This window comes from Melozone crissalis, unplaced genomic scaffold (genome assembly GCF_028551555.1).
Source record: "Melozone crissalis strain CALT ecotype California unplaced genomic scaffold, PUWL_Pcris_2 ptg000005l_1, whole genome shotgun sequence".
Lineage (NCBI taxonomy): Eukaryota > Metazoa > Chordata > Aves > Passeriformes > Passerellidae > Melozone > Melozone crissalis.
Genome location: NW_026535783.1, coordinates 35,044,788 through 35,070,663, shown reverse-complemented (window position 1 = coordinate 35,070,663; position 25,876 = coordinate 35,044,788). Strand labels below are relative to the sequence as shown.

Below are 25,876 nucleotides of genomic sequence, written 5' to 3'. Positions count from 1 at the left end.
CCATTTTATTCCTATTAAACTTTTAAAATTTAAAAAAACCAAGTGATTAGCGTTTTTCACAGTGTCACTTGTTGCAGGATGTAGGTTGTACCCAAAGACCCACGGCGACACCTTCGAAGCGCTGTCGCCGGAGACCGTCCCCACACGGGGCGGGGCTGTAGCGCTGCCGGGCTGGCGGGGCACACGCCTGAAGAATTACAGAGCGGAGCACCGCATTGGTTAACGGGCGTGATTGACAGTTCTGATCCTGCACGGTAATTGGCCGCAGCTGGGCACCGGGGGCGGGGCGGAGCCTGGCGCCGGGATTGGCTGCTCTGTTACTCTCCGGTCGCGCGTGCAGGCGGTGGGCGGGCCCGGCCGCGCTTACAGGCGGCGGGGACGGCGGCGGGTGTGCTGTGGGGCTCCATTGGCTGCTGCGGCCCGGCTGGGGCGGGGCTGCAGAAGGTGCGGCGGGCCGTGGGCGCTGGGGCGGCGCGTGGGCCGGGCTGCCGCCGCCGCCGCCGCCGCTGCTGCTGCTGTCGCCCGGCGTGTGCCTTGCTTCGGCCCCGCGCAGCGGCGGCAGCCTCCTTGCGGGGGGGGGGCATCGGCCGCCGGCGTGCGCGCAGGGGGCGGTCGGGGAGGCGAGGCGGCCGCGCGGATGATGACGGGGCTGGCGGGCAGCCCGGTGGGTGCCGTCATGCAGGAGGACTTCGGGTGCTCCGTCGCCAATCGCTTCTGCCAGCTCCTGGACGACGAGTCGGACCCGTTCGATGTCCTGCGCGAGGCCGAGCGCCGCCAGCAGCAGAGGAAGAAGCGCGATGAGGCGGCGGCCGTCGCCAAGAGAGCCGTGTCCGGCGGCCGGGCGGGCAGCGGCAAGAGGGAGACCCAGAAGGAGCGCAGGCAGCCGGAGAGCTCCCCTGCACCCTACCCTGCGGCGCCGCCGCAGCCAGGTACGCAGGCAGCACCCCGGCGGGGCGGGGGCGGGCGCGGGCCGGACCGGCGGCCGGCTTGGGAAGGCGGTTCCCGGCGCTGTGGTGCCCGGTGCGGGCCCCGCGGCGCGGCGTGGGTGGCTGCGGGCTCCGCCGGCCTCTCGGTAGCCGTGGCGTGGCGGGGGTAGCGCTGTCGTGGCGGGGCTGAAAAATCCTGGTTCCCGATGGGGTCGTCGTGGTGAATGCACCTGAAAGTCCCCTCAGAGCAAGCAGTGACGCTTAGCACGGTCACGGCACGATGTTGCCGAGCACTCTCAGCCGAGAAGGCCTTGGAATATATGTAAATGAAAACTTCAGCAATATCCCCAAGAGACAAGTGCAAGAGCATGAACTCCTACGCTGTGGCATCTACAGTTTTCATGGTGGTTTAGTAGTCCTGTTGCTGCGTTTCATTTCTTGTCACCCTGGACAGTATCCTTCAGTGTCTGAAGTTTCCAGGCTTGATTTCTCGGTACCTGTGAGTTTTTCTGGCCTTTTGGTGTCTTCAGAGTTCTGTCGTCTCCAGGGATCTGTGCTTATTTTGCCTTGAGCTTGCATTGGTGAGCCGGCCTTTTTATAAAACCTTATTTCCTGGGGTAACTCTTCAGCCGATGTTCAGGAGTTATCATCTGCTAGGTTTTGATGCGTAGTACTGCTTGGGGAAAGAGGGAGTCAGTTGGGTTTTGTACTAGAATGTCCCTCACAGTCCTCTTTGCAGCTGGAGGCTCTGTGGGCTATAGCTTCTTGCATTTGGAGCTGATTGCTAGTCTTAGTGAGTCTGATTGTTACTACTTACCCGGTATTGAGCTTCTGGTTGCTGGATTCAGTATCTAAAGTATCTGAGAACTGGTGGATTGTTTCTAAATATTGAGAATCTTTGCACGGAAGATTCTGGTTTCACACTCTTGAGTTGTAAGTTCCCGTTCTCCTACAGGAAGCAATGAAGCCTAACACATAATTATTATTAAGGTACTTTCTTCCTGTAGTAAAAGCTCCTGTTAAACTCACTGTAATGGTACTGTGTGTTTTAATGCCCCAGGAAAAGGCTTTTGAATTAGGTTGTTGCTCCATCAAGTTGTTGCCAGTGTTGCCAATTCTATTGGTTAGGCTTACAGTCTTACACGCTTCCCAACAGCAGTTAGTAGACGCATTTTTAGCAGTTTGTGGAGCAGAGAATCTTCAATGCTAAATATGTGCTGGATAATGAGCACCTTTGTAGAGGAAGATAAGTTTTTGCTGTCTTTATGGGCAGTTATATGAAACTAGTCTTTTTGAGATTTCTCTGCTATTAGGTGAGTTAGTCTCGTAAGACCAGTACTCAGACTATAACAGCTTATTTTATTTAAAAGTTACTTTACTGTGGCTGTCAACAGAAGTTGAAGGAGTCTACTCAGTGAACATCAGAGTCTCAAGTTTTGATGAAAAAGTTCTTGAACAAGATCTGGTGGTTAGCAGTAACTTACCATAGGAGTGTGTGAAGACAATCCTTTGCCTCCCGCTTGCCCATAGGTGTCACCATTCCTGGCAATACACAGTGGCTCTATGGCTTGTCTTTGACCATTCTCTGCAACCTTGGTTGCAGAAATTTCTTGTTAATGCAGAAATTTATTGTTAAGAAATCTCTTTTCTCATACAGAGACAACAGGCATGTGCACGTTGTTTCAATTTCCTGCTGATTTAAAATGGAGAAGAGACTGCTGACTATAGTACCCTTAGTGAAAGGGCATTAAGATCTATTTTAGGAAGAGTTATTTCTCTTCTATATTTAAAAACACACTTTCTTCTTTAAACATAGCATCTGTTTGGGATTTTGTGTGTTTGTCTTGGGCTTGTTAGGAAGTAAGGACTATAAAAGTACAGTGCTTAAGATGCTAAACCAGTGTGGATAGTCATGACTTGGTCTTGACTGTGTTCCTCATTTGAATGTGCTGTGTTAGTTAGTCTGCTCTGAATGGCAGAGAACCCTCCGAGTTAGGGTAAATACACAATGATGATGTAGCTGACAAATGTTAAGCAAGTGTCAAGTTGAGTAAAAAATCTTGAGGTTTTTTGGATGGGAGTGGGTCAGCTCTTTATTGGTGCCATATAAAGTTGGTTTGTTACGTAGGGTTCAAAACTTCTATATTTTATATAAGATTCAGGGTGCTATCAACTTGACAGTTGAGAATGACCAACCTCCTTGCACTCCCACAGTTTGGCATAAAGCTTCTAATAACAGATGGATTATTAGAAGAGTGCACCTCTGTTTGGGGAAATAAATAATATTGATTAAAATTACTAAATTGCTAAACTAATTGCTAAACTTTTAATTAAAAAAAAGAAAAACATACCAATCTTAAGACTTTGTTTCTAGACTTTCTTAGTGATTTTTTTCCCCCCCTGATTTTGGGCATAACTACCCCTAACTTCATTCTACTTATTAGTAATTAAAACACCAAAAAATAGCATCTAGATTCACCAGAGTAGCAGAATCAGAATCTAGTGGTATTACAGTTGAAATGATGGAATTCACTGTCTCATACTAGTGTTTTTGGAATCATCACAGAATAGGGTTGAGAGGCTATGTTGAAAGGATGGTCTGGTCCAACCTTTCCTAGGAAAGGCAGCCTTGAAGACCTCATCTGCTACCTTGTTGAGTTGCATTTTGAAAGCCTTCTGTGATGGGGGTTTAACTCTGAAAAGGTTGTTTCAACATAAGGTAGCACCAGAAAGAAATTCTTAACACAGATGAAATCTCTTCTTGTGCACCTTGTCCCCACTGTAGCTGCTCACTTTCATGGGACTCCTTGTGAAAGGAGCCTTCATCATTGTAGCCTTTCTAATACCGGGGTACTGTGATGTGGCTTATATGAAGCCTTGTCCTGGGAAGAGGATAGTCTTTTCTCATAAGGCAGACTCACCAACTTTTTCATAGCCTTCACAGCCTTCTTTTGGATATTCTGCAGCCTGATCATCTTCATAACCCTACTTTGGACCCTTCCAGACTGTTTTATCTAGTTGCTAGGATATTTGCTTGTTTGTACTACAAAAAGTCTGGTTAAGTTTCATGATTTTTGTTTTATTCTAGTATTATTTCTTAAGCATACTTAATCTGTGAAAAAGGGTCTTTCTAAAGACTCAAAGCACATCTAGGCTTCTATCTTGCAATACAAGGAGTTTTACCATAGTCAGAGATTTTTTGTGGTGTTATGTTTTAGTGTTTGAGTGGAAGGTTTAGTCACAAAGTTCTGTAAGGTAGGTTTGTTGTTTTGGTTTTTTTTAAATGTAATTCTTCACTGAATTTTTCAAAGCAGGTTTTACTAAATTTCTGGAGATATTTTCAATTTGAAGCAAACCTCCTGAGAGGACTTTGCCAGAGAATGCAATACTTTGAACTCTAGAATCCAAACTATTTATTATGAAATGGCACAACTCTAAGGAGATGACTTTTTAAGCTTTTTATGGAGAAAATGGGTTTCTATTTCACTGTCTGTTGCAGAATGGTCCGTTTGTCTGGGATGAGCCATTTGTCGGTGAGGGGAGACTCGGACACTCAATATGAGTGATAAGCAAGTTCCGTTTATTGAAGAAAGCATCAGACACTTATACAGCAAGTAATAAGCTCATGAATATTCTGTAAGCCAAGCGATCTATTGGTTAAACTATACCATCAACTCTTCCTCATTCCTTTGGGCCTACATTCCCTCTTTCCCACGTCTCTCTGTCCACTGTTGTTATCATACTCAGCTAGGCCCAAGGACATGTTATCTTGCAGGTGCAGGACTTGGAATTAGCCACGGCCTTGTACTTTTCCAGTCTCTAGTGAGCTAAATTCCCAACAACTGTCTACCAAAACCTATACTTTTGACCTTAAAGTATTTTTTCTCTTCTCTGGACTGTTGTTTTGTGATTTTTAGACTGTATGAGCTGAGGATTTGGGTAAAGGCTGGTTGTAGGTGTTGCAGCTCTTGTAACTGCACCACTCGATGTTAACTCAGTTCATTCTTACCACAGTGACCAAACTGCATTTGCCAGCTTTTTATGCAAAAGGCCGAGTTGCAGAGCTAGCATTCTTTACCAGTCCAGGAAAATTAAATTTGTTGATCCTGCAGTAATACTCTCTGTTCTTTTGAAATCTCTAAACCTTTTGTTGCTAATACTTCTAAAAGGTTTTCTTCTTTCCTATACATATGATGACTCTGGTAACATTTATATATAGTTCCTAAATACTGTGCTTTTGAGTTTTTAGCTGTGGTTTTAAAATGGCGTGGAATTTTCTATGGAGTTTTATCTTAGACTGACTGTGATTTTCTTATTTTTTAATAGTTTATCCTGGTAACATTCTTTCAACTACAGTGCCATAAGGATTGTCTAAAGGAAAGCTATGGTAGGCAATTCTGTAATTCAGCAAGTACTGGCATGCATGAAAACAAAATGGCACTGGATGGAGTCTAACTCCATGTGTCTCTTTGGTGTGTTGCTTGCAATAGCTGAAGCTATTGTTTGAAGTTTGGTATTAGAATCACACACATTTAAAGGGGAGAAAGTGAAATTGTTTTTGGAGTATTAATTCTTTTACTCTCTAAAATATAGCAAAATAAATGTTTGAGTGAAAATAAATTTCCTTTTACTATTACCAGTTATGAAGTTTTCTTGTAAAGAAAGATTAGTTGCCTGTGTATAAGTTGTTAAAGAAGTTTATTCACCCTAGGCTTCCCGCAGCTAGCATCCAGTTTCGGGAGAAAAAACATTAATAATTTTGTGGTATTGCAACAGGTACAGCTCAAGCTAGATGCCTCACCAGAGGGATTTAGGGTACAAAATCCCAGGTATTTCTTTATTCTTACAACCAATGCTCCTATTCTTTGCACACTTCACACCTTGCATGCACATCTTACTTCAATGGTGATTTTTGTTTTGGAGTCTTCTTGTTCATATCACATTCTTCTTCTGCAGCTGTCTTTATCTGGATGGGTTGCAGGTTCTGATGATAGCCATGACTTCTTAATCTTTTAGTTTGCACTCGTCTGAGAGCCTCCTTTCATTGCAGCTGAACAATAGTAGAAGACTCATTCAGCATTTCAAGGTAAAAGTTTGCAGCTTGTGGCCTAAAACTTCAGCACTTTGCTTGTGCTAAGCAAAACTACTTAGATAAAAGAATTCAACTAACTAAGCTCAGTATATAACAGTCCTCCCTTTGTTTTTATTAAGCTTTCCCACTATTATCAGAAAGAACTCATGAAGTTTTTCAAAGCATTTGACTGCTCTCCATGTCACATGTGATGTTATTACAAGTAACAGGCATAATATCCTAAAGCTTTAACAGCAAAGTAAGTACATGGTAGGGTGGTATGTGACCACTTCCATTTAGGTTCTAATTTGGATTTCTGTGAAAATACCTTAATTAGTACTTCAGTAATACCATTGGGCATACTTTTTTTTCTCAAAGCTTTTTTGCATTGATTTAGCATACTGAGTCAACCACTGATCTCCAAGAGGTTCATCCTAGGTGTAATTATTTGCCAAACACTAATCCTGTTGATGTCAACCTTAGATGTTAGGAAAAGCTGTTTCCCAACATTGCATAATATCCCAAAGTATACTGCTCCTAAGCATCAGGCCATTATAAATCTATCTGACTACAAGTTTGAGTTATTTTATTTTTTTTCATTTTGTTGGAGCCTTTTGTATGAGCTCAGGAGTATACTACAGGAATATTATCTGCAGAAATATTATTTTCTGCTGAAGCAAGGGACTCTCATTTTTCCATAGCTTACCCATTGCATGACACACTCCAAAGGCTTACTTAGACTCAATATAAATAGTGGCACTTGCTGATCATGTCACCACAAGGCTGCTTTTGCTAATGCAATTAGTCTGGCCTCTTGGGTCATCAGCAAGGGTTGTAGAAGTTCAGTTTCAAGTGCCTCAAAGTTTCTCACTAATGCATAGCCTCCGTGTTGTTTTCCATTTGCATAGTATGGAGATCCATTGGTCAACAGTATCAGATCTAAGGTCTGTAGAGGCTGATTTTACAGATCTGTCCATAAGTGGCTGGAGTGAAACACCTCATGGCAATCATGATACAGCTCACTGTTGGAAAGAACAAATAGAGCTGCTGAATTCAGCATCCTTTTAAAGTAGTAGTAATTAAATTAATGATTTAAAATTCATAACAGTTCATTTTTTGGGGAGACAATGTTTGTATATAATATTGTTTAAGCATCAGTTCTACTTTTGTTACACAGTTATGTGATCTATAACTATTATTCCTTTTACAACTTGGAATATCCTTTCTTTCTCCAAATTCCAATTCCACTTTCTTTGCCTTGATAACTTAACTGCTGTAGCCCTGGTAGTTAGGTTCTTCAGTACCCTACTGTGTCTAAAAAATTCCTCACAGTTGTTTTCTTTGTTACTTTGTTTGGTCAAGATATTTCTACCATAGCCTTGGACCTATTTTGGGTCTACTTTGTCCTTTTGAGGTATACTGGGAAGAAGGATAGTCTTCTTTCAAAGCTGAAAGGGGTTTCCTACTTTTTTTTTTTGGTGGGGGGTGTTGGTAGTTGGTTTTTTGTGGTGTTCTGATTTTTTTTTTTTTTTGTTTGGGTGGGTTTTGCTATTTATTTGTTTTTTGTTTTATTTATAGATTAAGCCCAAGCATCAGTTCTGCATTAATGCTGATTTTTCTCCACAGCTTTGTGACTGTGGTTTTCAACAATTCTGGTATTTTTAGCTCCTTTTGTATGTTTTTGGTGATCACACTCCTTCCCATAAAGATTAGATCTATCCGTTCAGGTAACAAATGTAATTCTGTATCTCAGGTCTGTAAGAGGTCTCTTTTTATGCTGGGGAGTCTTCTGTCAATGTGACCCTTCCACAAACACTCTTTTTCCAGTTTGTTCTTTGTAAGCAGTTACCTCTCTCAGCTTGTGAATTGCATGCCAGCTACCACTGTCACATTAGGAAGTGGGAGAAACAGCAAGGTTTCTGCTTTAGTGTATAGTCCCTCATAGCAGTTGCAAGCTGGGCTCCTTGTGGTATTTGTCTGAAGTCAAGGCTTTCTACAAAAAAAATGTTTAAAATGAAAAATTTAAAAAAGGTGAAAGCGCACTCTCTCAGTACAGGCTAGTGAAGAACCACAAAACCTAGAGATACCTCTTTCCAAGCAGAAGTCTCACTTTTTGAGGATGGATTATATAGATGGAGAAACTTGCTGAGAGCTAGACAGCAACACTGGAAAGGCAGCTAGATTTTGCTGCATTATTTTATATCCATCTGTTAATACATAGATATCCAGTTTCTGGGAAACCAAACAATGCAAGTTATAAAAGTATAAGTTCTGCTTTTCCAGTAGCCAGTTCTGTGTACATACTTATTAAAAACAGTTCTCTAGAAAGTCTTTTTATCTAAGTGCTTCAGTGTTAGCAAAAGTAATTCTAAAAGTGAAGTATTATTGTGGGGAAAGTGAAAACTACTTAAGTATGTTTGCTCTGTATGATTTAGAGTTTTAACAATATCTCTCATACAACTGAGCTTTTTTCTTTAGCACTGCCTAGTTCTAGTACCTGGTAATTTTAGTATTTACAGATTTTTTCCTGCTAATAGTAGTTCAGTTGCTTCTTCTGGGGAAAAAAAAGCTAAGTCTGTTGAAACACAGATCTCTGTTCTGATTCCTCAGTTTAGAAAGTAAAGTGATAGGTAGCTTAGCCAACAGACTGGGCTGATGCAGTAACAATCCAGGAAAGCTGTGGTGAAGTAGGGAACGGTGGGACACATATTCAGGTGAATACAGATTACAGATGTAATTTTAAGACACAGAAAAACCACTTTAAAAAGAGGCTAAACTAGGTAACTAGGAAAGAGTGATCTTCAGTTTTCAGAATTGTGTTTGTAAGGCCTCAAGTAGACGATCCACAGAACTCTAAAGCTTTTTTCTTTTGTGTGGTTTTGAAGAAAACCTGCATACCAGATTATATAGACAAGCAAGCAGACAAAATTTGTGTCTGTTTGGAGAGGTAGTTATTAAGCAAGCATTCAAAATGTACCCCAGTTCTTTGTCAGTGATATGCAAGATGTCTCATGCTTTGTCTTGATTTTGTTGCCTTGTTTTGTTGTCCCCCAAAGGATAGATGGCCCTTGGGCTCTGTGAATTAAACTGAGTCTGTGTTAGGACATAGCAGAGGATTAAAATTGTAGAGCTTATGCTATCACTGCTGCCAAGCTCCAGTCTGTTTTTATTTACATGCAGAGCTGAAAGTTGGGCTGTCTTTTTGAACTGATTCACAAGCAGGTTACATGAACTTTTGCCCCAAGGGTGACTTGTCCTACTAGAGAGGGACAGGTGTTGCATACTGCCTTAATCCACTACTTCATGCCTGTCAAACCAATTAAAGATGTTTTTGTGGCACTTACTACCTGTGTAAAAGACTTTCTAGTGTTTAAAATACATCTGCAGTGAATGAAGCCACCTGTTAAAATCAAAGTGAGAGAGCCTGGCACTCAAATTGGAGTAGAACACACAGCTCCATCCAGTATGCTCAGTGCTGCTGACACGTAATATACTGACATGTCTGACAAGGAGACTTGTTTTGCAGTTGTTTTGAAGTACTTATAAGCAGTACTGGGTGATAAAATGAGACACTATCTTTTTAAAATTACTTCTGCATCTTCTTTTTTTGGCATTGTTTTGCTAGTTTGAAGGAGCTCTTTGAATCTCAAGGTGAAATTGAGGTTAATACTAAATATGTAGGGATTCTGACTACTGCATTCTTGCCAAAGGAGTCTTTTTAGAATAATTGATGCTTCAGATAGCCAATGAGAGAGGATCAAAAATAAATAACATCATAGTCTTCTATGCATTTTTGTGCATTCAGATCCTAACAAAATAACTAAAATGAGACCGGAAATTAGTAGTAATTTTCCCAAGCAAGAGTCCAATTTAGAATTAACCCTTACATAGCTGGTAGTGTAGTTGAGATGTGTGTAGAGTAGATGTTTCCCAACAGTATGTACTGTTCTGTATCATCTGTAATTTTGCTTTGTGTTAAACTGTCCTCATTTGAAAAGCTTACTCAGAAACTGATTTCAAAAGTTGTCCTTTATGCAGAGATTACATCGTAATTTGGGTATGCAAATATGCTCAGTGCTCTGAGGGTCAAGTAACTTCAAAGCTGAGAAGAGAGAATTACTGGAATGTATTATGTCGGGTGGTTTGTAGTTTAAAGAAAAGCAGAGCTGGAGTTGCTTCTGTACCACATATAACACTATCTTCTCTGTACAAATATGACTGTTCTTACTGCATAACAAAAAGCTTTATTTATTACATTCACCAAGTGGATAGTTCTTTGAAGCTTTCTCTTTACAAATGGTGTTAGATTTCATCCTCACCACCTAAGTTTGACCAAAAATCTTCTGATGTGGGCATTTCTCTGGGGCTATGAGTTAATTTGCATATTAATATTGCGACATAAAATGGCCTTTTTTCTCTCTATGTTGTAGCAACAGAGGTAGCCAGGACTGTCACTTGTCCACTAACCTGAGTTCAGTAATCTGCTCAGCATTCCACGGTAGTTCAATACTTCTTGTGGAAACAGTAGCTTAGATCTGAGACCAATCTTCCTGTTCCTTACTTGATTGACTTACACTGTTGGCTTAGAAAGGTGTTGGTTTAAATATAGAGGCCTAGCAGACAAAATGGCTTGCTTCTGGAGATCTTGGTCCCAGAGGGAGAACAGAATTTGGGAAAACGGGAAAGGAGGCACATAAAGAACTGTAATCTTCTGCTAGATGTATACAGGTTGAGTGTAAAACTACAGTTTTTTTCTATTATAATTCACAATTTCTTTTCATTCATTCTGCCCAACCCAATCCTCCTCAACTCCAACAATGGCTGAATAAAACTCTAAAAAGCTTAAGTATATTTTATCTTGGAATATGTTTATGTTCTAGAATCAGTGGTGTTGAAGTCTTTCTACTCACTGTTTGGGTCTCTGCCAGCTGAACTCTGTGGCCTTTAGTGTTGCTGAATGGTACTTTCCTCTACAAAACAGCAGTGTGAGGAGGTGACCCTGTGCTGGTTGTTTGATACTGTGGCCATGAGCTTAGAGGACCCGGAGGCTTAGACTTCTAAACTGAGCTCATCTGGCAGGAGGTGTGCTGGTTCCCAATCAACACCTATCTGTAAGGGGTCATTCTCTTTCCCTCACCTTCATTGCTTCTGCTGCCGTCTTTTAGTTAGTCTTTTCCATTGAAGCTTCTCCACCTCATCCTGTACTACACTTTCATGATCCTTGAAAACATGAGAGAAACAGTTTTTGTTCTCCTTCTCTGTGACTTGTGAGCAAAATGAGATTTTTCTTTAGACTATCTTTTCTATAAATCTCTGACTTTTAAAACCCATGATATTTTGCAGGTTCATCAACACAGAAGGTAAAATAAGTACGTGTCTTTCAAGCAAACAGTGTCTGGCGACATTAGCAATAAGGAGTTTTAATGTTCTAGTGGATTTGGGTTCGGATGTGTAGCCAGCTCACTTCAGTCAGTAGTTTGGTAAATGCAATTGTGTTACTCTTGAGCTGTCAGTAATCCCTGCGTGTGTTTGTGTAGGCCCAAAGCGAGTACCCAGGCAGGGAGAACAACAAGGGTTCAGTAACAGAGGCACAGAGGGGAAACAGGACAAAACTGAATGGAGACAATCTTTCAGGAAATACCGCTATGGAGCACAAAGACAAGTGGAATTCTCAGTGGAACGGTATGTATCCTGCAGAGAGAACTAAGATCCCTCACAGAGGATATTAATGTGCAGGTTTTTTGCAAGACTACTTACTTCATGCCTGTAAGAGCTGTAGTTTTACCTTCCTTGGGGGTTGAATTGGTACATTTTTTGTTGAATGTTAGCAATATAAGGCAAAACTGAAAAATTTAAAGATCTGAAAATGTACCCCCTAGTCAGCAGCATATTTATAATGTTAGTTTCTGAGCTCACATACCAAGCCTTGCAGAACATGTAGGAGGTTGCAAACTGGAATTTACTGCTTGGACAGTGAATGCATGTTGATTTTTCTTTCTTCATAAATATTAGAAGATTCCACCTAACCCTTAATGCTTCAGAATGTGGCTGTTCTTACTTTATACCATAATAGTTGATATTTAACAAGTTGTCTGAAATTTTAGCAGTTGCATATAAATATGGGTTTAGATGGTGGAGCTATTGCATATAAAGTTGTGAAGACTTGACTGTTTTATAATGTTTTCTTTAGTTTCTGTAATGTTTTCAGTGTTAATAACTGCTGATCGTTCTGTTTGTGTGCTGTAATAATTCCTCTAGAGTTCAGTTTGTCCATTTTCAATGACAAAACCCAAACAGCTGTAGTGTGTACTGTACAAAGGTGCACTTTACAAATTGTGCTGTAGCTGTTATATACTGATATGTCCCATAGCTGCACAAACATAACAGTATGATTTTTTTTCTTCTTCTTAAATGTTCTATAAAAACAAAAGTCTCACTAATTACCTTCTTCTTAGACCAGTGGAAAGATTAGACTATGAAAGACCAATAAGAGGCCGTGGTGGGGGAAGAGGCAGAATGAGAGGTAGAGGAAGAGGTGGTGGATTAATTGGAAGTTTTGATGGGTTTGACCAAAGAAGAAAACGTGAACCGGAAAGACAAAGTGGGAATGATAAAACGTAAGTGTTCTGTATGCTGTTTCCTACTTGGTATACAAGTAAATAATAGTCAGCACTGCAGTACTCTCTTTTAGGTATTCTGTTCCCTTCCATATCCAGGTTGGCTGGCAAAAAGTCAGTACTGGTTTTAGTTTGAGGTCATAAAAAAGGCAAAAACCTCCTTAACTCATAGAATTGTTTTCCTCTCTAGAGGTGTGAAAGCAGATGACAAAAAGGGTGGAGGTGGACCTCGCAACTACAGAACAATGACAGATGGTATAAGGTATGTCATATACTTGTGCCCATCATAGATCATAATTTTCTGTGGCCTGGGTTAGATCATCATTTTCATCAGTTTCTTGTCCATTTTGAGCTTTATAAGCATCACTTTCTATTATTGTTGTAATTAATGTAATTTTACATTTTTTTAACTTGGCTCCTTCTTGATGGTGAGATTAAATTGAAGCAAAGACATGATGATGTTTGTTCACTTAAGACAGCCAGAATCTTTTGACTGGAGTGGAGTTGTCTTTTAATGGAAATAAGTTATTATTTTTCTCAATAGTCAAGTAAATGGTATTTAATGGAATTGCTCCAAAATGCTAATTTTAAGATTCAAACTCTGTTACTGGGTTTAAAGTCTAGTCTCTTTTCTGGAGTTTTATGGATAATTTCTAAATTGCAAAATGGTAGTACATTTCAGTGTGGTTCTGAAGGTAATATTCAGTTGACTGTACCATGGAAGTACATTTTAAAGTGATAGAAAAATCAGTAGCATAATGTGATTAATGGCCACTTTGAGGTAAAAAAATCAGGACTTTTCCATTCAGTTCTGTATATCTCTTAGGGGTACGGATTTCTGTTCAGATTTGTGAAACCTCACTGATTATGTTGGCTTTTATCCATTCTTTGTACTTAGCAATACATTGCTCTTTCCAGTAGCTTTTGTTCTCATATACATCTAGAACTCTTTAATTGAAGGCTGATAAAGGATGGAGAAAAAGTAGTGCCTTGAACTTGTAGCAAATAAATTTGGCCACATACACATTGATTGACAAAATTGTTTTAAAAAATACAATTTTATTTTAAAATCAAATCTAGTTTTAAAAGTCAATGGATTCAGACAGTCATGCTGAAAGTTTGAAAAATATAGCCTTTATGTGTAATAATTTTTGGGTCTTGATACTCTAAATTCTTCTGAAAGTTGTATTAACTTCTCTCCCTCCTACAGAATTTCATATTAAGAGTAGATGGTTTAGGTACCCTGGCTTTTCAAAGGATCAGCTAGGTTAACATTGTTCTGAACTGATAGTGCAAAACAAGCTAGCAGAAAACTATCTTCTGTAGGATATCAGGGAAGGCTTCATAAACTTACAAGGTATTTAGTGGCCTTTACATATTTTCTTCCTAGTTGAGGTGGTTTTTTTTGGGTTTTTTCAGTTCAATAGCATCAGAACTTCTACCAGTGTTTTCGTGTGATGTGGTAGAAGTGACATAAAATTAAAGCTCTCTGAACAATTCTAAAAGCATGTCTGTGTCCTGATTGTGGGAATCATGCATTGAAGCTAAAAGGTGTTAATTTTAAATATGTATGCCTGCTACTGGAATGAAAATAAGTTCCTGCTGTCATTTGACAGTGAGTTAAAGTCCATTTTACAGAAAATACAAACTTTAATTCTTTAAAAGAAGCAAAAAGGCAACTCCAAATGTCAGTGTTATACTGACAATTAATACTAATCATGATTATTATTCATAATGGAATTATTTCATCTTCATACATGCTTTTATTTTTTTTAGCGAAATAGGATTTTTTCCCAGTATTCCCAAAATATACTTGTTAATTGCTCAACTAGTCACTTAGTATATCTTTCTGCTTATGATCAAAGAGTTTTCCCTTTTTTTTTTCCCTCCTTACCAGGGAATTCTGGTAAAAGAAATAATGTATTGATTTGTTTTTTTTTTCCAGTGTGAGTCATGAAGACAATAGTTTTGTTTTGGTTTTTTTTGTATGTGTTTTGTTTTGGTTTGTTTGCTTACTGTTTTAGTGGGAAGGAGCAGACTGCATCTATGGAGGAGACCGCAGAAACTCCTGAACAGCCAGGGATATCTGAAGGAGAGCCTCTGAGCAAGTACAGTCAGACAAATATTTTCTGTCTAAATGCAAAGGAAACAATTAACTCTTACTGATGTACTTGTATTGAGGGGCACACTTGAAATGTGAACTGTGAAGTTTTGCTAGTGCATGTATTTAAAAATAGAAAAGCTTTGTTTTGTATTTGTGAGTATGGAAAATATGTCCCTAATTCTGACTAAAGCTTGATTTATACAGTTGGAAATTGCATTTAATTGCACAGTGATACTTAACTTCCTAAGATTTGGTGATGATTTAAAGAGGAGCTACATATTATGTTTTACCTTTTTTACTCATCTAATTTGTAGAAACAACCATGCTTTTTGTTCTCTGACAACAGATATTTGAGGTGCCCATGGAATTGTACAAACACATTTAAAATACGCTGAGCTACTCTCAGTTTTCAGTATTCACCAATCACCAATATCATGCAAATATCATCAATTCTTGAGAGGCCATGGTAGAACTTGGAAAAAATTTCTGGAAATGCCATGAGCCTTAGAATAGGGAAACTGAGAGAGAAATGTCCCCGTTGTCTTGTGGCTTTCATTCTAATCAGTGTCACAGCAAATAAGTGAACACTGGTGTAAGAAAACTAACTGGACAGTCTTGTCTAAGTAAAAGATTGAAAGAATAATTAAAGAGCATGTGGTGCATATCTCCTAGTGAGTGAAAGATGGTCAGTGCAGTATGTCGACCTCTTTTGTTGCTGTGAAGCCTTTTTTACTTCATGGAGCAGCTCCAGATATTAGTGATACGGGTTAATTTATTAATTATAAAGCTAACTAGATGACAAAACCTGTTTTATATGTTCAGGTTGTTTTCCCTGTCAGATGTTCAGTTGATATAACTTTGAATATTTTAATTTTAGAGTAGGTTTTAATATGTAGGTAAAGCTGTATATCCAGGGGGAAATCTGTCTTTGAATGACTTATGACTGAAAAAATGTTTCTAGGCTAATTTAAATCAGGTGAGCAGTGTAGGTACAGTGGCAAAAATACACTGTATTAGCTAAATATGATAAGTTATTCAGCTTTTTTAAAATTTCAGTTTTGTCAGTTGCTGGTTGCTTTGTTTGTTTCCTGCTTGTACTTGTTTCTACTTCAATTCAAGCTCTTTGTAGATATGTCCTGATATCTGTTCATTGTAGAGCTTAAGACATGAGAAGTGTGTACAGTGGAAAAGGCCTCTGGCAGAATTTGCCAGTTATCTTTAACTCTTTCATCTTTCTTAGAGATCACTAGTCAGACTGGGAGCCTTTCTGGAGATTTTACTCCTGTTTATATATTCTTTTAAGATTAATTTAGGCATAGTCCACTGAAATTCGAATTATTCAAAAAAGCAAGTAACCTACAAGCACAAATTCTGCACTGTGTACTCCTTTCAGGGCAACAAATACTGTCCCGAAGGCTTACAAATCTATATACAAAACATGAGTTACATAAATCTCCCTGCACTTAATTTTTGGGGGGTGTCAGCTTGGTGACCCTATGTATTTTAAAAGAGGAGATACTCTGTGAATAGTGCCTAGGTCATTAAGGATGGTTGTATGGCATACACTTTAAGATGGAATTGTTGTTGTTTTAATGTTTAAAAGCAGAAGCTGGTAGGCTATGGTGTTTAGGCTTCAGGATGTACTTAGAGGTCTGACATGCTTAGGTTGCCCCTGCTGTCCAGATAACAGAAATTAGGCTACCTTCTGCTTTTGCTACAGCCTCAGTGTTATACAAGGTTGTGTGTTTGCTTGGGCTGCTGCTAGGGTCATTCTCATTTTGACGCTAAACTGCAGTGACTACAAGGTAACAATTTATTTTCTACTGCTTTATTGCAGTTGTGTGCTTGCATTGAGAAAGAGATTGAAGACTTGGGGTTGTTTCATCTCTCATTCTCTTTCTAGTCTGAAGTGTTTCCATTTAAAATTACAAGTAAAAAAATGTAATCTTGGAAGTTGGGAATAACCTGTCTGCATGAAGATGGTGTGGAGCTTTCTGATGTGGTGCTGGCTAATTACCATGCAGCTCTGGAAAAGAGGTTCTGTGGGTTTCTGTGACTTATGGGGTCTTCCCTTTAAGAGTCTGTTTTGCTATTCCTGAGCTTCTATTTGCAGAGTATTGCTGGATAAGAGTTTCTTTTATACTTGTGTGATGTAAGTCAAGGTGTTTCTTCCCATATCCTCAAATCTTGAGTGTATCAACAGTTTTTATCTCTAGTTATTATCATCCCAAACCGCATGCTAGTATAGGGGCTTTCTTGCTGCAAAAGCAAAACCTAACCTTGACCCTGTATAAAATACATAGGTAGTGCAGAAGTATAAACTTTCCTCACAACTGCTTTTGGTTGAACTTTTCTCAGTTCAAACAATGTAACACACTTGTGTTGGCCAATTCAAATTAGATTTTTTGATTTCATTCAGTACAATGCATGGGCTAATCAACTGCTGTTCCTAAAGGTATTTGTAGAGCTTGTATTTAATCTTGTGGGGTTTTCTTACTCTTTTATTCATGTGATAGTTTTCCTTTTTGTGGAGCCATGTGTCATATTGGTTATTTAATAGGAAGCTTTAACAATTTATCTTCAGTGTTTTGGCTATTTATCTCATTTGTTTATTTGTTTTGTGGGGTTTTTTTTGTTGTTGTTTAATGGTGGTATAAAGCTTTTCCTAGATCAGGCCAGAGCTTCATAAGTATTTGATTCAGTGTTTTTCTTCCATCGTAAGTTTGTACAATTGTTTGGTCTTACCTTATTTAACTTTAAACTTTTCTATAGCTGGTGATAATGCTCTTGTAAATAATGCTTAGTGGGAAAGCTTCTTGTCATTGACTTCTTGATAAAAGCTAAGCATTTGCTTTGTGCAACTGAATAATGATGAAAAACTGAAAAAATGAGAGAGACCTGCTGTCATTATTTTTAATATGAAAATAATAGGTGAATAGCTGAGCTAAATGGCATTCCTTTCCATGTACCTTCCTTCTGGCAAAAAGCAAAGGTATTTTGTTTTATTGTATGCGCAGCAATCAAGGCATAGTTAAGGGGTTATTGTTGTCCACTGGAGACACTGAATCAGTAGGAACAATTACTGAATGCTCTCATTTAGTGATTTGCTAGGACTTTCATTGTAAATTCAGTTTGTTCATGTCCAGAGGTTGTGCTTAGTTGTCTGGCAGTGTTTTGTAAGCATGACTGCTGGTGTGCCAAGGAGCTTATTAATTTGATAAATGAAAATGCACACTAAGCAGTTACTAAAAATTATAACGTTAAAAGGTAGAAAGTAATATACAGAATGCATTTCCATTCTGGCTTGGTGCCCAAAATAACTTGGTGCAATTAAGTTTCCATCCAAAATGTGGTATGCAGGTTTTTGTTGGTGTGCTTCACTCATAGGTGCTTCCCCTTGAGAGTCTTGACATCCTAAAACAAATTTGTACCCTAATAACCTAGCAACTAAAACCATCCTTTGGAGTAAAAACCAAAACCATACTTTGCAGTTGAAAAAACCAAATCTTTGCAGCGTAAATCTGCAAGTATTTCCTTTGGAACTGGCAAGTGGATGTTTTTGTTGTATGCATATTTTTGAAAGGAATAGCTGTCTTTGCTTTTTGTGAGATCAAGTTGCTGTGTGGTCAAATGTCCTTGTGTTTTCTTATGATCATAGCAATTTAGACCTGAAAGGGGTCTTTTGGGCCCAAGGCATGATCAATTTTAATTGCTGCTTCTGAAACATGTCCAGTTGATTTTAATGTACTCTGCTACTGGAGGTTTCAATGTCCCCTGATGGTCTTTCTAATACTTAGAAAAATAGAAGCTGCTATGTTAGTTTTTTTTTTTCTCCTGGATTTCTTGCCTTAATGTAATGGATATGCAAAATTTTTTTAGCATTATGTACATTTCCTTTGCACATCTTTAAAGGATTCCCCATTGTGCATCAAGTGTTTCAGACTTGTGTCTTGCAGCGCTACTGTGGACTTCTCATCTGTTCCCATGTAGAAGACATTATTCAGTTGAGATTTTGTTCCACCCTGCCAGCAATAACAGCTGTTTCAAACAAAACTGTTTATGTGGCTCCTTATCACACATACTGTGTTGTTGAAGAAGGAGCAGATACTTGAGTGCAGTGCTCCTGCACAATCCAGGAAGTTGAGGTCCCTCTTTCAGAGCTTCTGCCTTGTTAGTGGTTCCTTCTATGTTTGGGTGGCTGATACTTTTGCCTGAGTGTACGTATTTCTAGTTGTTCTTGGGACTTTCTGGTGATTGTTGTTTTGGTTGCTTGTTTTCAAATCACTGGGTCACTTTAGCATCTCATACCACTGAATCAGAAGCTGTTCAGTATTCTTGAATACTTGCACTATTGCCCTTCTTTTGGGCAAACTTTGTGCCACAGAAAATGCAGTAAATATTATTTTACACTGTTAAACTCCCATTTGCATTCTTGGCTTGCTTTTGCAAATTGAAATATTGATAGCTAGTTCTCAAGTACTTTTTGCTGTCAGTTCTGCATCTTTCTGCATCTCTTGCGAAGGACTGAAACATTGTCTCTCTAATGTGGTGAAACGTTCATGGAAGAGGAGGAAAAAAGACTTCCAAAATTCAGATATGCAATTTACTGAGATACGGCTTAGGAAAAAATTAAATCAGTCTAATGGAGACACTTTTATTAGTTATGTTTCTCTTTAATTCCTCTAACACTTATTCCCAAAACTGAAGCTTCAGATAATTGATCAGAAGTTGTTTGGCCTCTTACTCTCGAGGACAACAAATTGAAATGGTTTTGGGGCTATGTGTTCTTAGTGCTCTTACAGATGCAACAATATCTGTTGGTGTTTTTCCAGAAGTAGCTGCTTCTTTCACCAGTATCCTTTTTATGTAACTCAGTAAACTATTTTTTTTTCCCTAACAGTCCTTCTAATACAGTTTCAGATCATAATGAGAAGGGAGTGACAGACTGATTACCAGTCTTTTAACCTTGAATTTCTGGTTGATAAAGCTGGAATTTTCAAAACAACAGGGCATAAAGGCATGTCAGAGGAGCAGGCATGTAGTGCAGGACTTCTGTATTTGTTATTCTTCTGTGAAGTGAATTTAGAACTAACTTATGTTAATCCTAGAACTAAAATCAAGGGTTGCTTTAGTGTTCAGTTCTGCTTCTCCCTTTCATATGCTGGGTGTTTAGAAAAATACTGTCTAATTTTGGCAAGAAATATGAATGCTTGAGAAGGTAAGAAGGACTAGGCCTGTTCCTGTATAGGCTAGTTCTATACAGTACAGTCCCAAAAACTGTGTGTATTCCAATGAGCTGCTTGTACAACTTTAAAAACAAAACACACACAGTCACTGATTGTCATTTGACTCTGCATCTTTCCATGATAAAAAAGTTCCAACTTGCACCTAATAAACTGTATATTTACATTGGGGAAATTATAATTTTTTGGTAGGACTGTGGAATTATGACTGAATGCAGAAAACCAAATCCATCATTCTCCCACAACACAGGTTCTAATGAAGGGGCTTTCTAGAAAAGTCCTTGTTAGGGGAAACACTTAGTCAACTCCAACTGCTATTGTAACACATAACAGTTTTCTATTACATGAGAAATGGTTTCTCAAGCATCTTGGAGTAATCAGTGTGGGCTTTCCTGTACAAGTCATGGTATTTGACTTGTTTATGCAGCAGACAGTTATGGTGGTGTAGGAAGTTGTGCTCTCCCTGTATGTGATGCTGGTTAATAGGTAATAGCTTTCTGTAGGTATCATTAAATGTATACCTGTAGTATTCTAAAACCTGGTGTCCTGGCCAGGCCTGTCTTGATCATCAGCAGAAAAGTGGCAGAAGAGTACTTAAGCATGATCAGTGGAAGGGAAGTTTTTTTGCTTATGTAACTTGTCTTATCTCTGTGTATTACAGACATAAAACCTTCTGTCTTTACAGTTCAAAAATATGCAAGGCAGCCTCTGATGTATTCTGTATGTTTTTCTAGAACATATAGTTATTGTACGTAGTGACAAATGATAATTTGACTAGGATTAGTCTGATTTTGCCAAGTGATAAATACTGTCTGTTGCTACATCTGAGAGAAAAATTCAAGGGAGCATCTTGTGAAATTAACAAAGGAAATGTTAATAATTACCTGTAAGATCCCATGGTGTGATCATCATATGGTGAACATTTTTGATGACTGAAAGCTACACTAAAAAATTAATTCAACTCATATTGTCATTGTGCAGTACAAGGCAATGAAACCATGCAATTGGTGTGTTTTAAAACTGCTCTGTGTGTTGCTTGTTTTTTTTTTTTTTACTGTGGCTATATTTACTATGGGTAGATCCACTATTAAAATGTAGGGTTAAGAATATGCCAGATCAAAAGGCAGAATGATTTGTCTAGAATCTAAGTGCTTGAATTCAGGATGAGACTGGATGAGTACTAATACAGGAAGCTGCAGACAGCATTTTTTCATATGATTAATTTCAGAGTACATAAATATATACTCCAAGTTAAGTTAATATGAAACTATCACATGAAGTTACTGTGAGGAGTAAGTGAAATTGACAATTTGGTGGGAAACATTCTAAATGTTGTGTTTAGTATCCTTACTTTAGTAGTTAAATAAGGTAGGTGCTCTTGTTTATCTTGTTGGTTTTTTTAAAAAGTTTTTTACTCTAAAACTGTAAACTTCTAGAGCTGCTGAAGGAGAGCCAATGGAAGAAGTGGTTCAAGAAATGACATTAGATGAGTGGAAGAATCTTCAGCAACGGAATCGACCAAAGCCTGAATTCAATATCCGGAAGCCAGAATCCACTGTTCCTTCCAAAGCAGTGGTGATTCACAAGTCAAAATATAGTGATGATGTAAGCACTGTCTCAGGAATTCTGTCAACCTTCCTTTATGCCCAGGGATGGGAAACTGTCTCTGTTTTTTTTCCACTAGCTTTAGTATAATCTGAATGGCCAAGAGAACAATATCTAAGCTTTATCACTGCAATGACACGTGCCCCAAAACTGGCTTTAAATTGTGTGACAATTGTCTTTGTCTGACATCATCACCCCATTTTTCTGTGCAAACATGTAAAATATCAAGTTGTTCTACCTTATGGCTCAGCTGCTGCCACCTGTATAGGTCTCTAGTAATGCTGCTAGAAAAACTTGGCTTATGAGTTTAATATACACTTCTTTTCCTCAGTTTGAATCCCGCTTAGCTTGCTTGCCAGTATGCACTTGTGTGTATCATAATGTGCACTTGAAAATACGATTTTTGGATTTTTAGGGTGTGGTTTTTTTGGGTCCTGCTTCTTAGAACTAACCTTGGAGAGCTTGTGATGCTGTAGTGTGCACACCTCCCAATTTCCTCTTAAAGTTCACTCCATAATGTTATTTAGGTTGAAATTCCATGGAGAAGTACTAGTTCTGAGGAGAGAGGGGAAGCTTCTTTCAGATTCTAGCTTACTTAGATTTCAGATTTTGGAGGTCACAGAAGTATGTGCATACAGTCTAGCATGATGGAATTTTGATCCTTGAAGTCTACATGCATTTATGAATATGTACCTCTTCTCTAGTTATAATAATAATCTCAAAACTTGCCTAATCACTTTAGATTGTTGAGTCTGCCTTCTTTTTAGTGAGACTTTTGAGGTCAGAGTTGTCATTATCCCCTCTTTCTTTTCTGAGAGGTAGTGGTAGGTCTGGGGAGATACCTTCCACAAACTCTGAAGAGAGCAGGTGTGTGTTCCTTTTGCCTGTAAAGTTTCTCTTCTGGTAGTATCAAGAGACCTTGTTAAAGTGAACACAGAACAGGAGCTACAGGAACTGTGTAACATAGGCAGGTGAAATCCCTGAATTAGACATTGAATAAGTGACTCATCATTGTAAGACATGAGTTAACATAGACTTTATCATTACTACAGTCCTCATTAGTTATGCTGGGCAATAGTCTGACATGCACTAGCTATTAGAAACACATAGTTAAAACTACAATGATCTCATAGCTGCAGGCATGTAGGAGGAATACATCGATTAAGTAGCTTTGGTATGGCCTTTTATCTCTTACTTGGACATAACTGTAGGAGTAAGTAGCTTAGGTCTGATGCTCTAGTCTCTTTGAAAACCTCCTAGATTTATATTTCTGACAAACCTCTTCAGTATTATGGAGTTGGTACGGAAGCTTTTGTTACCAGGAATCTCTGAGCCAACAAAGAATGCATTTCCCAGGCATCTGGGAAGCTGCAATTACCTCATCTGTGTTAAAATCCTGTACAAGTTAAGGCCTGTCTTCTACTCCAAATGCTATCTTGGTTCATCTGCTGCTTAGTCAATAATATAAGTGTGAATATGTATCTGGGAGGGGAGAAGCTCATACATGGAAAACTGTAGACTTTAACCAGATCTTCTCTTTAGTTGCAAAAAGAAGACTTTGAAGATAATTCTCATGTCTTTCGAAAACCAGTGAATGATATAACTTCTCAGCTGGATATTAATTTTGGGAGTCTTCCTCGCCCTGGCCGTGGATCAAGAGGAGCACGAGGTGGTCGTGGCAGAAGACCTGAAGAGACAGTGCCTCGACCAGAAGTAATGGTAATGGATTTTGTGGTGGTGGTATTGTTCATTTGGTTTTTTTTTGTTTGGTTGGGGTTTTTTTCTGTTGTTGATGGTGTTTGTGTGTGTCCTGCCCCTTTTGCGTGGAATTTTGATTTCTTTAGTGATAGACTTGTTTTTAATTCCTGTCTCATAGTATGTTGTCATGCATATTGAGTTTCTGGCCCATATTATGTTACTTGAAATTAAATACCGATTCAGGCTCCCAACTTTTAACACATACATTTCAAAAGGTCCGATTACTGGATGCTCTAATGGTAATTAGAGGAAAGGATGCAATTAGTTTTGATATAAATTGGGAAGTAATTAAAATAACTAGAGGCTTGTATCTCTTTGAAAAAATTCTGTGATACAGTGATACTTTGTTTACTAACAGTGAGATCAGTAAATCTGTGATCTTACAGGAGGATTCATGTGTTCAATATAAACATTATATAAAAATTTCACTTACCTTTTCCTTTGGAATAAAAAAAAAAATTTGTACAGTGGAAAATGGCATCTTTATTCTTCATACTAACAGAAATTTTACTGTGACTAAAATGCTTTAAGACCAGGAACTTTCAGAATAATATGGAAGTGTTGATGCATTTGTTTCATCTGTAAGAAAAAGGTTCTTTATGGTAACAGATCAGAGAGATTAAAACGACAACCCAATATGTTTGGTAGTTCTAGAATGTAAAAATATAGTAATGCTACTTCAAAAAATATGCTGTATTCTGCTTGAGACTGCTTAAATTTTCTTTCATTCAGTGCTGCAGAACTTGTGACCTTCTGGTCCTCTCCAGGGAGCATTATAAAAACATTCACACTGAGAAGAAACTATAGCAGTTGGAAGTTCTGAGATAAAAGCCTTGTGATAGTGAGGGATACAATTTGAGTAGAAGTAGCCTTTAGTAGTAGTAGCATTTGAGTAGAAGAATGAACCCTTTTGAGGGTAAAATACATATACATAGCTGTCAGATACTTCTGAAATGTATTCATTTTTATAAGACTTCTTTTCTTCCATTCTAGGTGCAGCTTGTTGCTCCAAATCCTGATGATCCTGAGGATTTTCCAGCGTTAGCTTGAGGACCCATCGTGAATGGTGGTATCTCAAAGTTCCTTTGTAACTGTGAAGAGACCCGTTCTATGCTGGTGTGGATTAAGGAAGCCAGTTTCCTTCTGGAAAGTTGTTTGAGTGTTTGGTGTGGAATGATTGCAGCTGTCTGCTAATAGAGTTGTGTTCTGGAGATATGGGTGGATTGGGATCCTGTCACAGGCTCCAATGTCTGCCTCCATTTAGGAAACCTATGGGAAGGCTTACAGTACTTCCCTACTTGGCTTCAAGTGAAGTTAAAAGGGAAGAGTGTTTAAAAATGTATATATAGAGATTATATCAAGTTCTCCATGACACCATGGTGAAATATAAACTGTACAACACAATCCACAATTGGGACTCAATTTCACTGTATATTTGAAAGTTGTTTCCTTTGAGTGAAGTGTATATTTCGGACAGTCAAAAGTTGCAGTTCTTCAGAGTTTCACAAATAAAGAAAAGTGCACATTGGTTTGGGTTTGAGGTATTATTTTAAGAAGTCAGAGTGGTAGGTGGAAGCTTTTGCTATTTGGATATAGTCTGTGGAAAAAAAGTGGGGGGAAAAAACCCAAACCCTAAACACCAAAATGATGTTCACCAAAAAAAGTGAACATCTCTCTAAATGGAAGTGATCTTTAAAATCAAGGCAGCATAGGTGCTTTGAATTGACACCTAACTAAGTCCTGCTTAAGCAACAAGATAGAGTCTGCAATTACTGTGAAGATTAAGTAAAATAAGAATTTTAATCTAAAGACAGAACTAAATTATTAAAGAAGTTTTTAATTTTAGCAAGAGCAACTACAAACTAAAATGTTAAATGCCTTACCAAGAAATTTGTGATGTTGGGGATGAGGTGCGATGTTCTTTCATTGCAGCTTTAACATACTTGAGCCAGATTTTCTGTTCCCTGTCCAAGGGGACATTGAGAGCCATTCTGGGGGATATGAGAGAAACGAGAAAATGGTGCCAGAGGTGATGACAGAAAGAAATGAGCGGAAAAGCACACTGGGCATTTTGGAAGTAGCTGTCAGCCTCACAAGAGCCTTCAAATGCCTGCTCAACTTGAACACATTCTTTAAATTTTCTGGGAAAGCAGATGACTGTAAACCTTCCATGTTTTTCCAGTTCTGTGCCTCACTTCTAAGCAACTCTAAGCAGTCTCCTTTGAAAATAAATAATGGATGAAACTTAGAAGAAAAGTTTTTCTTTGGAGTAAGCTCTAAAAGTACTCACAATCTTTGAAGACTTTGCTCACTGATAAGGCTTTACTCAAATAGGATGTAGTCATCCTACAAAGACTCTTTTCTGTAAGCTCCAAACAGATGGTCCGCAGAGTAGGTAAGCCCCGAGGATTTGTTTTTGCATTGTTAAATTACTTATATGACAATGTGCTGTAGCGTGAGATTTTTTACTGTGCAAGAAGTTCATTGTAGTGGCATAGAGATGCTCTGACTTGCAGTAGGAAGAAGGTGCAAAAGCAAAGTTTTGGTGTTAG

General features: G+C 38.7%; 1 protein-coding gene across 1 annotated transcript; it reads left to right on the top strand.

Annotated features, from left to right (window-relative positions):
• Window positions 1-624: 624 nt before the first annotated feature.
• Window positions 625-24,852, top strand: HABP4 (hyaluronan binding protein 4). Its single transcript, XM_054283901.1, has 8 exons — window positions 625-929; window positions 11,535-11,679; window positions 12,453-12,614; window positions 12,805-12,876; window positions 14,639-14,722; window positions 21,398-21,566; window positions 23,109-23,285; window positions 24,318-24,852. The coding sequence occupies exons 1-8, from the start codon at window positions 638-640 to the stop codon at window positions 24,372-24,374; spliced, it is 1,158 nt and encodes a 385-aa protein (XP_054139876.1). The 5' UTR covers window positions 625-637; the 3' UTR covers window positions 24,375-24,852.
• The last annotated feature ends 1,024 nt before the right edge of the window (window positions 24,853-25,876 follow it).